Source organism: Aythya ferina, assembly GCF_964211825.1.
Source record: "Aythya ferina genome assembly, chromosome: 2".
NCBI classification, from domain to species: Eukaryota; Metazoa; Chordata; class Aves; order Anseriformes; family Anatidae; genus Aythya; species Aythya ferina.
This window is the reverse complement of record NC_140297.1, coordinates 115,662,767-115,677,206: the sequence shown is the minus strand read 5'-3', so window position 1 is coordinate 115,677,206 and position 14,440 is coordinate 115,662,767. Positions and strand designations below refer to the sequence as shown.

The window sequence follows — 14,440 nt, the reverse complement described above, 5'->3', positions numbered from 1 at the left end:
GTGTGCAAGACAAGCAGAGAGAGAAGATAGTGCTGAGAAGGTGCAATGCTCCATGCTATGACATCCACTTACAATAGTGAGGAGCTAAGTACAATCTAAGGTTTAAATAGTGTGCTGGCAAAGCTAAGCTATTATCTTATGAAATCACAGCACTTCTAACAAAAATAATATATAATAATAATATAAATAAACAATTAACAATAACAAAACAATAATAAACAATAGTTCACTAATAAAAGTTTTGACTAGTTCTGCAGCTACTTAATTGCAATTTATAAATCCTAGATTGCTTAAGAGAATGTCATGTGACACACTATTATTAAAATCAAGATATAAAACTTGTGCATTTTCTCTTCTATCACAAGGCCTTTCATGCTGTCAGTAAGAAAATTAATTGATTTGACATGATCTGTTCTTGACAAATCTATGTTGGCTGTTATGTTAACTTCCAAGCAGTTGTTTATAGTGTGATATCTTGTGCTTTAATCATTGCACAAATTCTCCAGAGCATGAAAACAGAGGGAGCAAGCAAGATACTTGTCCATGGTATCCATAGGCTTCTTGTACCAATCGAGACAAGTGGTATGTAGTCTAGTACCCAACTGCTTCTTCGAAAGGGTGTAGGTCTCCTGTAGCTTCTGGGTTGTGTCCACCAAGGATCAACCCATACGAATGTCTTTGGATACCCTAGGTCACCTCAAAAGAGACTATGCGTAGGCCAAAGAGGTGTCCCGAAGCTGGCATGGTCTGTAAGTCTAGCTGTGCTTATCTCCCCCTATTTGCACACAGGTGACACATATATGCTGTATACATAAAATTATATAAATTTGTATATTTTTGCATTTGTCACAGACCCTCTTTGCTGCTCCGTGTGTTCACGAAATCTGTCTTTTAGTAGTTCTGAAATAGATTCACAACTGGGCATTTGGGAGGTTGGTCCATCAAGCCGAGCTGATTTGAATATGTATAAGTATTCATCTTCTTGCTTACTCAAGAGTAAGATCTTAGCCTTTTGTTGATGTCATTTATTCTATTAAACACCTCAGATATTTCTGGTCAAGATAGAGGCAAAAAAGGCACTATGAGCATTAGCTTTGTCTATGCATCCCTCTTGTTTTTCTGCTGTATTGCACAGTGGACCTTTTTTTTTCTTTTCATCATCTTCTTGATCGTAATATACTTACAAAATTATTTCTTTCAGAGATTGATATGTCCATTGCCAACCACATCTCATTTTAGCCCTTTAAGTTCTACTGTAGTATTCTTGCTCAGTAAGTTGACCTCATTTCCATTCCCTGCATGATGTGAGATCAACAGTGGGGTCTTCACTAACACAATCTGGTCTCATTGTACAATCCCAATTAATCCTTTGTAGGATACTTTGCACTTGGTATGGCCAGTATTGTTTATTTAGAGATCTGTGAGGTTTCTTTAACTTCTTTTTTTGCTTGCATAGGGTCCTTGGGGGATTCACCCAACTAATTCTGCTGTTATGAAAGTATGCTTAATTGAAACACTTTTTTTTTTTTTTTTATTCTGCTATCATTAGTATTTTTTTTCACAAACAAGCTTTAGTCTTTAATATTACTATGAGTTATATGAATTACCATATCTCCATTTTGCCTAGTAAATCAAAATATTGGTTGTCAACTACATCTTCCAAGACCTCCTACGTACCATTTGTAGTACTTGCATTAGTGTTCAGCCATTAGAAACTGGGCTAAGTTTCCACTGTCATCATATTGGCTCCTTCTTTAATACCTCCTTTTATAAATAAACTTGGTTTGGGCAGACATGCATTACCTAATAATCATCGTGTGTGGTTTTGTTGATTTAGTTGTGTACTTTACCAGGGGGCTTGACTATTGCCTTATGATTTGCCCATATTATTGGGCCACATATATAAATACAGCAGTAAGATTTGAAGGATTTAGCTAATCATCACAGCATGTTCCTTTCTTATGTGAGGGCTATTCTCCATCTTTGCTTACCTATTGCCCTATATCTAAACATTCTTGGGCATCCTGTCATAGGTAAAGATGCCAAAGCCAGTCTGACTGTAACAACTATTCAACCACAACTTCATGGTCAGTCTGTGCTGTTAAAAACATCAGCAGATCCCTAGGCTCCATGATGAGTCTTACAGCCTCCTTGGCACTTCTGATCCAGTCACTGTCATTTCTTGCTGCATTCTCAGATCAAAGGTAGATGGACATCCAAATTTAATAATCAGTGAAATGGGTAGATTTTACAGTCATCATACATCCCAAGATGTTATTGAGGGTCTCTGTTGTCCTCATTCCACTTCATTTCCCTCTCTGAATCCATTCTGAGGTGATAAATCTCTTGGATGCTGCAACCACTTGCTTTTCTTTCTCTGTTGTTGGGACTGGTTCCTGTCTTTTGCCAGAACAGGTTCTGATTTTGACATTACAATTCTCTGTGTATAAAGATTTATGAAGGTTTGAAGGGATTAGTACACAGAGAGTTTTTTATTCTCTGTTTATGTGCTTGGGTGCCATTGTTCTTTGGTATCTGAATTTTAGACTTGCCAAACATTTACCCATGTAAACTAATTAATGTTGCCTGAGACTGACTACTTAAATTTTGCTTGTTTTGGCAAATATGCTGTTTCAAGAAGGATAGGAATGTAATGTTTTTTGCCTTGTGCAACAGCCATGTGAGTTTATACTTCGTCAGGTCAATCCTAAGGAGCTTGTTTGTGACTGGTTAGATGGGGAACATTTTATCCAAATGTATCTGTGGAGCACATATCTAGTTCTGCTCTGTGTGTCATGGTGTGTATTTTTTTTTAAGTTTTCAGCAGTTAATGACAAGGTAGGTGGCCTTTAAGAAATGCACTACCTTGTCTCTTATGTTGTTTTATGAGCAATTAACAGAAATTAATTTGGTCAGTGCCTTTGTTGTTACAGTTTTCATTTGTTGCAGTGTGTTACCTCTTTGTAGCTTCCTTGCTAATTTCTGAGCTGTTTGACAAGGGGAGGGTGGCATAACCTGCAAATTAAGACATCTAAATTTGGATGTGCAGGTGTGCTAAGTGTATAAACTCCCTTTAAAGACAATGCAGATGTAGTCAATGCATGAAAAACAGAGCCTAGAGAGCTGTTTGTCTCTCTAGAAAGCAGTTGCCAGCTTACTGGTCATCAGAATAGTCCTCTAGGCTCCACTGAGTGCACTGGCTAGACATCCACTGACATTAATGGGAGATAAGAAATGTAGGCCATGTCTAGACGTTTACGTTAGTTGTTTTAGTCTCAAACTGAAGTCCAGCCAGGGACCCCTCCATCTGTCTCTTTTTAAGTTGCATTTGTATAAAGCTGTAGTGTCTAGGCTTGCATGCCTTTGGTACTGTTACTGTAGGTATAAATAGCAGTACCAGTGAGCTAGTGAGATCTTTTTCATTGAATGATCATCTATAAAGTATGAGTTTTGATGTTGTTTTTGTTGTGATTAATGGTTCTCCCTTTCTATTTACCTCTTCAGAGAATCCCAAAAGCACTTCCAGTAGTGGCATACAGCCACTGATGACAAATGTGCAGTTTTGGCAGTGTATGCTGGTATTTGGTAGTATCACCTGGCTCTTGCTTGTGCATTGGGTCAGAATTATTTGTGCACTTTCTGTCTTCCATTCCACGTACTGCTTCACAAGTCTTGAAATAGGCTCAGGCCTAAGGTCAGTTGATAGCTAGAAATTGTCATGTGCACCTGTACTTGGGTGGCTAAAATAATCTTAGTAGATAGCCTGTTGTTTTGAGAGTAGAGATTTTAAAAGAGAAGGCAGTTCACTCCAGTTACAACATGAACCACCTAGCTTGATGGTAATGACTGTGAAATCTGTTTCGTTTTGTTGTTTTTTTCTTTTTTTCTTTTTTTTTTTTTTTCTGACAAAAACCCATGCTGGACAATTCATGCATCAGACTTCATGATGACCAGTAGGAGGTTGTGGAAATGTGTGAGATCAACAAATATGAATTTGTGCACGTTTGGCCTACCCAATATAATGGATGTGTAAGAAAAGCACAAAAATCAGTCATCAAAATGTGTTACAAATTACTCACCCAGTTTACAGTAGTCTGCATTCAGAGGATGTCCATTTGGTAGAAGTTTGTGCATATTGAGCTGTGTAGTTGCAATCTGTTCTAAAGCTTCCCATCACTTTTCAGCAGATTTGGTAGAAATTTTTAATTCTTTTGTGATTGTGTGGAGCAACAAAGTATCTGGTACACCACAAATATTTCTACTGATGTCGTGTTTGAATGTAGATGGAGGGGGTAGGAGGAGCACTGTTTCATGCTGGCTAGTTTAGGTTGCAAGTGTAGAAGCCCTGATTAGGAATCTGATCATCTTTAGGCTTCCTTTACTGTTGGTGAAGACTGAGGAGCTCTTTCAGGCTGATGAATAAGAACATCTAAATAGGTGTTTATTTCTGTGTGCTTATATTCAAATAATCCTTTTTCTTGGAACGAGTTCCCGTTAGTTTTAGAGATCTTTGGTGGAAAATACAGATACAAGTCTTCCCCGCTGCATGTGGACTTTTGCTTTTTGATTGTCAAGAGTAAAATGAGCCAAACCTGTCATGTCATCCATCTAGCCATCTTTCCAAAGTGATTGTCTCTGTAACATTACATCCCAAATGTGGCTGGTTTAGTTTTTTGTTAGATTTCAGCATAATGGGTGTGCTAACTCGATTCCTGCCTCCTGCCCTTAACTGAAATTTTATTGTGAGAAAATGAGCTGCTATGAGTGCCTTATATGTGATTTTCTGCTATAGGGCTAGCTTTATCTGAGTCTGTGTCTCTATTCTATAGATGAAACAAGGGAGATCATAACATGTTAAGAAAGTCGGTCACTAAGGTTGTCGCATCTTCAGAGTCTGGAACTTGCACTATATACATCTGTCACAGGTCAATTTGATGCTGGTGCCCAGTACCAGAGAAGTGCTTTTGTTCCATGATACAAAATAGCAGTGGTGTGTCTCCATATACAGAAATAAAATACATTTTTTCCTGTGTGTAATAAAAATGCTGCTAAGTTTTTCATTTTTAATATTTTGGAATCTGTAATGCAAAGGTGTCAAAATGTATTTTCTCATAACTTCCGTCTTTTGCACATGATTCCTTTTAAACACCTTTGGGAAATTCTGTGAATTATAGGACAGTTCATCCCTCAGGACAAAATATAAAAGCACAAAAGAGGTTTAGTAGCAGTTTGTAAAAAGCTTATAATTACATAAGTGATGCGGAACACTTAGTTTGGATGAATTTTTACTTGTCTCACTGATTGCTTTTGTTTGTTTGCTTTTGTGTAGTGAGGTATGATCAAATGATGTGGTATTCACATGTAAGCTCTCATGTAAGAAATATGTGATACTTCGTAGCAACTAGATGTAGTGGATCGTTACTATTTTTATAAATAGACAGGGAGAGTTTTGAATCATTTGTAAGGAAGACAGAAATAGTAGATTTGCTAATTTCTTGTGTTCTGATGTTCTAACCAAGATAAGGTAACCTACTCGTATACTCTCATGCAGCGCTTGCTGTATCCTCGCTAAAACAAGTATGCTTCTTCAAGTAGAACCGCAAAATTAACCCTAGCCTTATTGTCACAAGAGATTTTTCAGTAGAACTTGGAGGAATATAATGGAAGTAGCTGTTGGTGGAAAAATTACCCAGTTCTTTGAGAACAGCATTTGACTTTTTAATGCTTTGTAATGCAAACAGATGTTGTTTTTTTAGCAAATACGTTTTTGAGTTTTGGGTGTTTTTTGTTAGCTTTAAATAAAAATGAGGAACTTCTAAAAGCCACTGTGAGTTCTGCTTAGAGGTATTCATTCTGAGACATAATTCTATCACTGTGCTCAATCAGAATTTAAAGCTCAATAGAATACAACATAAACTTCTCAAGAAATGTTTGTTGTTCCAGCTCATTAACACACTGTCTCTGCTGGACAGCATTTTTTAAATGCCATAAAACTTAATAGTGTATTTAAGAACTGCTTTATTGGCATGTTTCTACAAATTCTCATTTAGAAGTAGTGGTTAATTATGCTGTCTCCGTTGTCAGAGGATGGAGAAGTAAATACACCCTTTGGCTTCAAAAATTTCAGTTTCCGCTTAAATTTTTTGGATTAGGTGAATGTGTATTTTATGTGTGAGATAAGATTTCAGTAGAGGATATGTTAGCTAATATTGTAGGAAGAAGACCACTTGGTCTTTCCAAGTTTAACAGCAGAAAAAAAAATGTCAGCCTAACGTCACCTGACTAGTGTGTTGAGAAAAAGAGTAGAACATCTTTGTTAGTATCATTGTTTCTGGTAGACAAGTGTTCCCTGTTGTTTTTGTTTGTTTGTTTCAAATAACTAGATGTACAATTACTAGTTTTATGACTGTTCAAACTTGTCCTATTTTTTTTTTTCCTGTGTAGAAATCTTTAAGTGAATCAAAAATAGCTAAAAGATTGTACTTCTTGGTAGTTGTTTTAGCTTTTGTTTTCCTTCATTTGGTAGTGGATCTGTTTTCTGCTCAGTATTATTTTGTTCCCCTATTACATTTTGAAAAATTCTCTCATTTACCTCATTTCTTAAGCCATTGAGCTCCTTTAGCTTTTTTTGTTGTCATCCTTTTCTCTTTGAGCTTTAACTGAGTGAATGCATTCTTCCTGTTCCATTCTTAGCACAGGTGTTCTTTGATCTCATGTTTCTGAGCATGTTCAGCGAAGTCACTGAGGTCAGCCAACTCTATATTTTCCTGCATTTTTGAAGAAGAAATTTTGACTGCTATGCATTAATTTAGCTAAGTTATGTGCTGAGAGCTTAGGGAAATGGTTTAGTGGGGACTGTTAGAGTTAGGTCAGAGGTTGGACTCGATGATCTTGAGGTCTCTTCCAACCTAGAAAATTCTGATTCTGTGATTCTGTGATTTAAGAGGGTTCCAAATCCTATTTGATTTAAAAGTTTAGTCTTGTTACATTCAAATAGAATTCTCCATTTTAATCTTATTTTTCTCTCTTAACTTAAATTATGTGTACCATGTTTACAAAATGGTGCCTGCTTTCAACATCCCTCCATTGTGTTTTAGTCTGAATTCTTCCATATTGTGCTAAAATAGACCACTGGAAGCTTCTCCTCTAATTATTATTGTCTTTCCACCTTCTGTATCATTATATGATTTCCTGTCTAGTTTTTGGTTGTTCCAGCTATTTAAATCTCCCATGATTTCTGTGGCTACCTGAACACAAATCTCAGTAAAGCTTTTCCCAGTTGACAGTTCATCAAGGCAATGACAATGATGTAGTCAGCAGTCATTTTTCCTTAAGTTTGTTTTTATTTTTTTAATGTAAGCAGCCTTGACATGATGTTTTTGATCTTGGAAATATATTTTCCTAATACTTTAGAGCTGTAGAGCTCCTTCTCTGGAGATATTTAAGGCCTATCTGGACACCTACTTGGGCAACCTGCTTTAGGAAACCTGCTTTGGCAGGGGGGTTGGACCCGATGATCTCTTGAGGTACCTTCCAACCCCTACAATTCTGTGATTCTGTAACAACTAATCTAAATTGGTCCACAAATGACCTGTTTTTCCATTGCTGCTGGTTGACCTATACCAGTATTTCTTCTTAGGCAAACCACTGCTGTCTTCCTCTTATCCCCCCTTATTTTTTCCCCTAAGTTTCTTTTTTTTTTTTTCCTTCCACAAGTACTTCCTCCTTGTTTCTCTTCCTGGTCCATAGAAGCTAGTAGCCCTTTACCTATGACCGTGCTAACATTTTATTTCTGTTCTGCAGTTCTGCCCCATCCATTTCTGTTATGTGGTCTAGTTAACCTCTGTTAGGTTAACTCATTTAGCTCATTTAGCTTGGGGTTTGCATTTCCTTTTTAATACCTTGTAAGAAATTTTGCTACCAAAAGCTTAGCACTTTTTCAACTACAGTAGCCAATATAATAAAAGATGCAGTACCTCTTCCTACAAACCTTTCTTTTCTCAAGTCCTTATGATAACACAGTTACAACAAAGCTAATACTGTTCTTACTGTATTCACATGGTAATTTAACTTGGCAGTCTTCATAATGCTCTTGATTTATGCAGCCCAGTGAAATAGCTCAATCACAGTTGGCTACAGTTTCATATTATATTTAATGCAATCTACAGGTGGATTGCTGCTCTTTCCACCTCTTGCAGTCCATTCCATCTTTCCATGAAGTCTAATGATCATATGGGTTTAGGATAAGTTGTTTCATCTTGCTGATTTAACAGAGAATTCATCTCTGTAAATTATTACTTTCCTATGAGATTTGTTGATCTGGCTAATAATGTGACTTCACTGTTTGCCACCAGCTAAGCAATGGGGTTTCAGGAGGACCTTGTATTTATGAGGTAGACTACATTTAAGCAAGGTTAAATGACAACAATTTCATTTTTGTATTACTCTTCCCTGCAAAACAATGTCAGAATTTGGGATGGAAATTTGATTTTATTAGTTTGTAGTAGAAGATTGTAGTAGAACCTATGTTGACAGGAGCGGGTGTCACTATTTCATCTTCTTTTATGTTGAAATTGAAGGTAGCTTCAGAATCCTTCTTTGGGGAACAAAAATTGTTTATTTAGTTACTTGTGATTATTTTCTTTATAACTTCTCATCTTACTTTTTTAGGAAGTTGAGCAAATTCTGGTTTTGACCAACTGCTGATTTGTTTATTCAGATGCAAGAGACAGCAGTATCTGAAATCTCACTTTAATATAGTAATTTGGGAATTTAACTATATCCCCAAAAAAGTTCAGCTGTGCAGAGAAAAAATAACCAGTTTACTTTATACAATAAATACATGTTTCTGGTCTTTCATGGATTTTATTTTCTTGCTGCTTTTGCTGCATGTTTCATTGTTTCTTTCCATTTTTTTCTCCAGTTTCTTTAGTCATAGGCAATCTATAATTAAGGTGTTCTGCAACCCACATCATGAGAAGCATGGAGGCATTATTTATCCACCCTAATGAATACAAGTCCTCTGACTTGTTGGCAAAACAATGCCATCTAGCAGGAGATCACAGGCAGCAATACTGTAGGTGTGTATCCCACTGAAGGACCCTGGTACCATGCACATACAGGTTTCTGGCTGGAATCAAATGCCTTTTGCATTGCCTGTTTTTCAGAGGCCATGCATCTGTTTCTCTTTTTACTACTTCACATCTTCCTGTTTTACTCCTATGAGATTATTACGGGACAGGATGTCACCTAGGAAATGAGTAAATTAGCAAAGGCTTTCTGAAAGCAAAGATGATGTTATCTGTGAAACGTAGACCTCGGTGAGGGAGACATGGCTAAATATCATTAAATGTTCTGACGCATCTGCTGCTTTCTGCCTCTGGTATGAAACAAGTACTGAGAGTTAAGGGATATGACATAACTAAAACACATGTTAATATGCTGGAAATATGGTATCTTTTTTTTACTACTAAATTACCAATGGCATTTTCAAGGATTTATTTGTTATTAACTTCAGAAGACGTAGAATGACCTGTAGTGAGAGTGACTGTTCTACTGATGTTAACTCTTCTGCTGTTTCCATTCTTTATTTACTACTTTATTTTTATTGTCTGCTTATTATGCTAGAGGTGATATCACCACTTCCTTGTTTTTGTTTTTTTTTGTTTTGTTTTGTTTTTTTTTCCAGTTATTAAAATTCCTTCAATTAGTTATTAGAATTCCTTCAACAGTCAAATATATCCTTCCAAACTGAAAATTAGCATCAAGTTTTATGGTAGAAGAAAGCTTAATACTTGGATTGCTTTTCAAAACTATTATAGAAAATATTGCAATTTAGACTTTTAATGGTGTTGTATCATTGAATGGTTGACAGATGTAGAAAGTAAAATAATTATAATGTTCTTTCACACTTTTGATGCCTATAAAATTATGCATATGGCTGTTTTTGCTTTTAGTGTTGCATTTACACTAGTTATTTTGTTAAGGTTACTCATCATCCACTCTTCTGCCAGTACAGCACATTAGCTAGCATGACTGTTAAGTGTGTTTACCATTGAGAAATACAGCAAAGTTACTCCCCTCATTATATTTAATTAATTTGTTTTGTACCGTATTCCAGGCAGATGCACAAGTACAATAACGATCTTGATTTTTGCTTGTGCACCATAGCTCTGGACATACTAGGCTCAAGATTGAGAGCTGTGATTAAAACACATCAGTTGTAAACTGAGTTGACACCAGTAATAGTGATGACATTACTGCTGAAGAGAGCACAGTGATGCTGGATTAACTCATATGCGTTTACAGTAATGACCATAATGAAAATTTTGTTTTAGTAATAGGAGGTGATTTCCTTTGTTATTTCCACTTTCTATCCCTTCCCATTTCCCTTAATTGGAACTCCATTTTTATGTAATCCTGGTTAACACTGTTTCTGACAGTATCTTCTGCTACCATCGGCTTGTTTTCTAGATGGGAAGTGATGGAGTTTTGCGCCTCAGTAGTTCTGCTCTAAATAATGAATTCTTCGCATATGCAGCACAAGGGTGGAAACAACGATTGGCAGAAGGTAACTCTTTACTTGTTCTCAGATTTACCAAAGATTAATTATTTTTATGAAGAAGGCCTCTGTTTCTACATTTGAGAAATACTTTTAAAATGGAAAGTGTAATACAGCAATAATACAGAAAAAGAAAAATTGCTACTTCCATTTTGAATTTAGTATACAGTTTTACAACTTGCTGTGACAGTTTATTTTGACAGTTAAAAAGAAAAAAAAATGTTTTCATCGTTGCCAGCTGTGGAAGCATAAATGCATGTGACTAAATCCCACCAATATCTTTGAGATAGCAATGTTATATGGTAAATGTCACACTGACTTTTGTTTTTTAAATATATTTATAGGGGATTGTTGGATGACTGTAAAAGAAATCACTGTACATCATCTGTGTATCTGTAGTTTATAATTATCCATTGAACTAATCCTTGACAACTTTTGTTCAATATGTTAGTATTTGTTTTTCAGGAGAATTTACTCCAGAAATGCAGTTGCGCATCAGACAAGAGATTGAAAAGGAAAAGAAAACGGAACCTTGGAAAGAAAAATTCTTTGAAAGGTTTTATGGTGAAAAGTAAGTATTGAAGCAAATACAAGCTTTTTTTTTTCATTTTCTTTTAGGAGCAAATGAAAATATAATTCTCTGCTTCACATAGCACAGTCATATGCTGTAAAACTTAATAAAGTGGTTATCAAAGGCAGTCATTCCCTGATATAAGAAGTTGTGAGTAGAATTATAGCAGCATGTCTGCACTTGCATTACAATTGCATTTTTAAAGGTTCGTAACTCATCCATAAAAATTCATTCCAAGGAAGGCTTAAGACACAAGGCCTAAGCATGTGAGTATTTTTCTAATTATCTTTTAAAAGATGGCATTATGGCAATTCTTCCCTCTTGCAAAATATAAAGGCAGCTTCTACAGACCAGAAAACCAGTAGAAATGTTTTTGCAGATTGTTTATATTTATTTTATTTTTTCCTAATCAGGATTATTTTTTTTTAGCACATAGTTCTTTTTTGTTTGACTGATATGGCTTTTTATGGGATTATAATACACAACAGGAGAAATACTGGCTAGAGTCATATGAATATGACTAGTCTAACTTTAGAAGTGAGATGTAAAGAATAAATAAATATCCATAACAGGCTAAAATGAATTAGATGATGTCACTCCAAGTACAAAACAGGGAAGAGTCACTGTGATTTGATTGATCCTTACACATAGATGACATTCAGCAAAAGCTGAATTTAGTCCTTAAATTTTCTCTTTATAAAAATCAAAATTTGAAAAAGAGATTCACATATTTTTAAAATTCTGAACTCTTCCTTTTAAAAATTGTTTTTTAATCTATCAATACTTTAAATTGCATCTCCATTTTTAAAAATATTATTAAAAATACTAATAATCTCTAATATTAATCATTATGAAGTATAAACTAATTCTTTAAAACTTATTAGTTTTTCATTTTCAGGTATCTTTGAATGGAATTTATGAATAACACAGTAGACAAAAATATGCCAGGGGAAGCATCATCACATGAGTTTTAGTTTTGTTGTTAGATGCTTTTTACTTATGAAATCTGGGACACTGGAAAATCTGCATGTAAAGATTAAGGCATTAACTAAAGTGTTTCTGCAGTAAAAATGCTACTTCCCACAATCCACTGCCTTGGGCCATTGGGAAATGTGGTGAAAACAAAGCAGGAAATGTACAGATACATTTTAATATTTTATTTTTTTCCAATCCTTGTTAGGTGTTTTCTTCCAGTGTGAATACTACTTCTACATCACTTTATCGTCAAATATAATGGAAATTCTAGGGTCTTGCTATTGCAGACTTTCTTATTATGAAGTGCTTCATTTCTTACTTAAAAGCTTTGAGACCTCAATTTAGTCCAGCCATTGATCCCTTTAGTATCAAAAAGTTAGTATTAGGTTTTTAGGTAAGGAACAAAAGGGCTTCTCATTATACATATCAAGATAAAAGTCAGTTACCTTCAAAAAAAAAAAAAAAAGTCAGGACCTTCCACAACATGCAGAAGCTTAGTAAGAGCTTAGCAAGAGCTTAGCTTCTAGCTGAAGCCTGTTGTGAAGTCACAAATGACTGTCATATGCAGAGAGAATGATACTCATAATTTTACAGAGCCAGCAGTCCTGCCATGCTAGCTGATCGCTGGACACTAATGGTTGGCAGATAATTACTCAGTCTGCAGTGATACATGTCATTTGGGATGATAAGTTCCTGACATCAACATTGTTACGCAAAATGTCATATTGCACATAATTTCCATTTCTGACTACAGTGTTGAATCTGGTCCCTCTTGCCTTTTCCCCAGCTTATGTCATTTGACTTGCATTCTTCTTCCTGGCTAAAATATAGGCAGCTTCTACTTCTTTGCTGCTTATAATCACAGAATGCTTTGGGTCGGAAGGGACCCTAAAGATCCCCTACTTCCAAGCCCCTGCAGGGACACCTCCCACCAGACCAGGTTGCCTAAATCCCCATCCAGCCTGGCCTTGAACACCTCCAGGGATGGGGCATCCACAGCTTCTCTGGGCAGCCTGTGCCAGGGCCTCATCACCCTCTGAGAGAAAGATTTCCTCTGATCTAAATCTCCCCTCTTTTAGTTTAAAGCCATTACCCCTTGTGCTATCACTATACTCCCTGACAAAGCTTTCCCGTAGACCCCCTTTGGGAACTGGAAGGCTGCTATAAGGTCTCCCCAGGGCCTTCTCTTTTCTAGGCTGAACAAAGCCAGCTCTTTCAGTCTGTCTTCATATGAAAGGTACTCCAGCCATTTGATGATCCATGTGGCCCTCTGGACTTGCTCTGACAGGTCCATGTCCTTCTTATGCTGGGACCCCAGAGCTGAACACAGTGATCGAAGTGGGGTCTCATGAGAGCAGAGCAGAGAGGGAGAATCATCTCTCTTGAACTGTTGGCCATATTTCTTTTTATGCAGCCCAACATACAGTTGGCTTTCTGGGTCAAGTTGGCTTGTCCTGAAGTATATTTCCAATTATTTACTGTCTCTCTGGTAGCTTTTGCTATAGTTTCCACCTTGTATAAGTTTTCTTACCATTTTTTTTACACCATTTTTTAAACTTGGTATGCATATGATTGTGCTTCATCTACTTTCAGTTATGTTGATTCAACGGAAGTAGCGGATTTTGAAAGCCTCCTGAGCTATTTCTCAGATGCACTATCTGCAAAATGGATCTCGTGCAGTCTAACTTACTCACTTGCCAGTTGATCTGGAATCTTACTCTGACTTCAGCTCATTTGTTTTTAAGTATCCCATAACTAAGTTCAACTTTCACCTTGTACCTGGAGAATGATCATTAATAGACATATATTCTTTGTTATATATTTTTACATGCTCTGTAGTTGATGGCATTCAATGGCGTTAGAGTGCTTCTTTCGTGTAGGCTGTGTGCGTTATGTTTTTTGTGTGTGTTCATCTCTCTGCTCAGGCTGTTTATCATAGGACTGTCAGTCGTAGTTTACTTCCATCTGTTTATGTTCTCTTTCTGCTTTTTCATCATTGTTCATTTTACCTCTCTTTAGCTTACTTTAAAAAGCAGAAACTTCATTCTGCAGTCATTTATCCAGGATCAGCTGATGCATGTTGCCAGAAGTTCACATTTTTCCAGCTGTTGCCTCTAGGATTATAAAGGCTACATGCTATTGTCTCAACATTTTCTTTTCCCACCCTTCAGAGAGTTATGTGTCAGGATGGCCCTGCCAGCTCACTAAATCAAAAGTTTAAGTTTGGGTAGACCTCCTCTGAATTTTATTGCTGATTTAATCCTTCATTAATTTTCTTTTAATTTTCCCCAGTCCTTTTTACCACAGCACTAAAGTATCAGCATCCATATATC

The 14,440-nt window shown here is 36.3% G+C and overlaps 1 protein-coding gene across 5 annotated transcripts in view; it reads left to right on the top strand.

Moving 5' to 3' along the window:
• Positions 1–14,440, top strand: part of ASXL3 (ASXL transcriptional regulator 3) — a 130,677-nt gene that overhangs the window by 100,092 nt on the left and 16,145 nt on the right. For all 5 annotated transcript variants that reach the window (XM_084510706.1, XM_084510702.1, XM_084510703.1 and 2 more), the window contains 2 exons: positions 10,474–10,570; positions 11,027–11,132. In XM_084510706.1, coding sequence (XP_084366832.1) covers positions 10,474–10,570; positions 11,027–11,132 — 203 coding nt within the window. The remainder of the gene's footprint in view (positions 1–10,473; positions 10,571–11,026; positions 11,133–14,440) is intronic.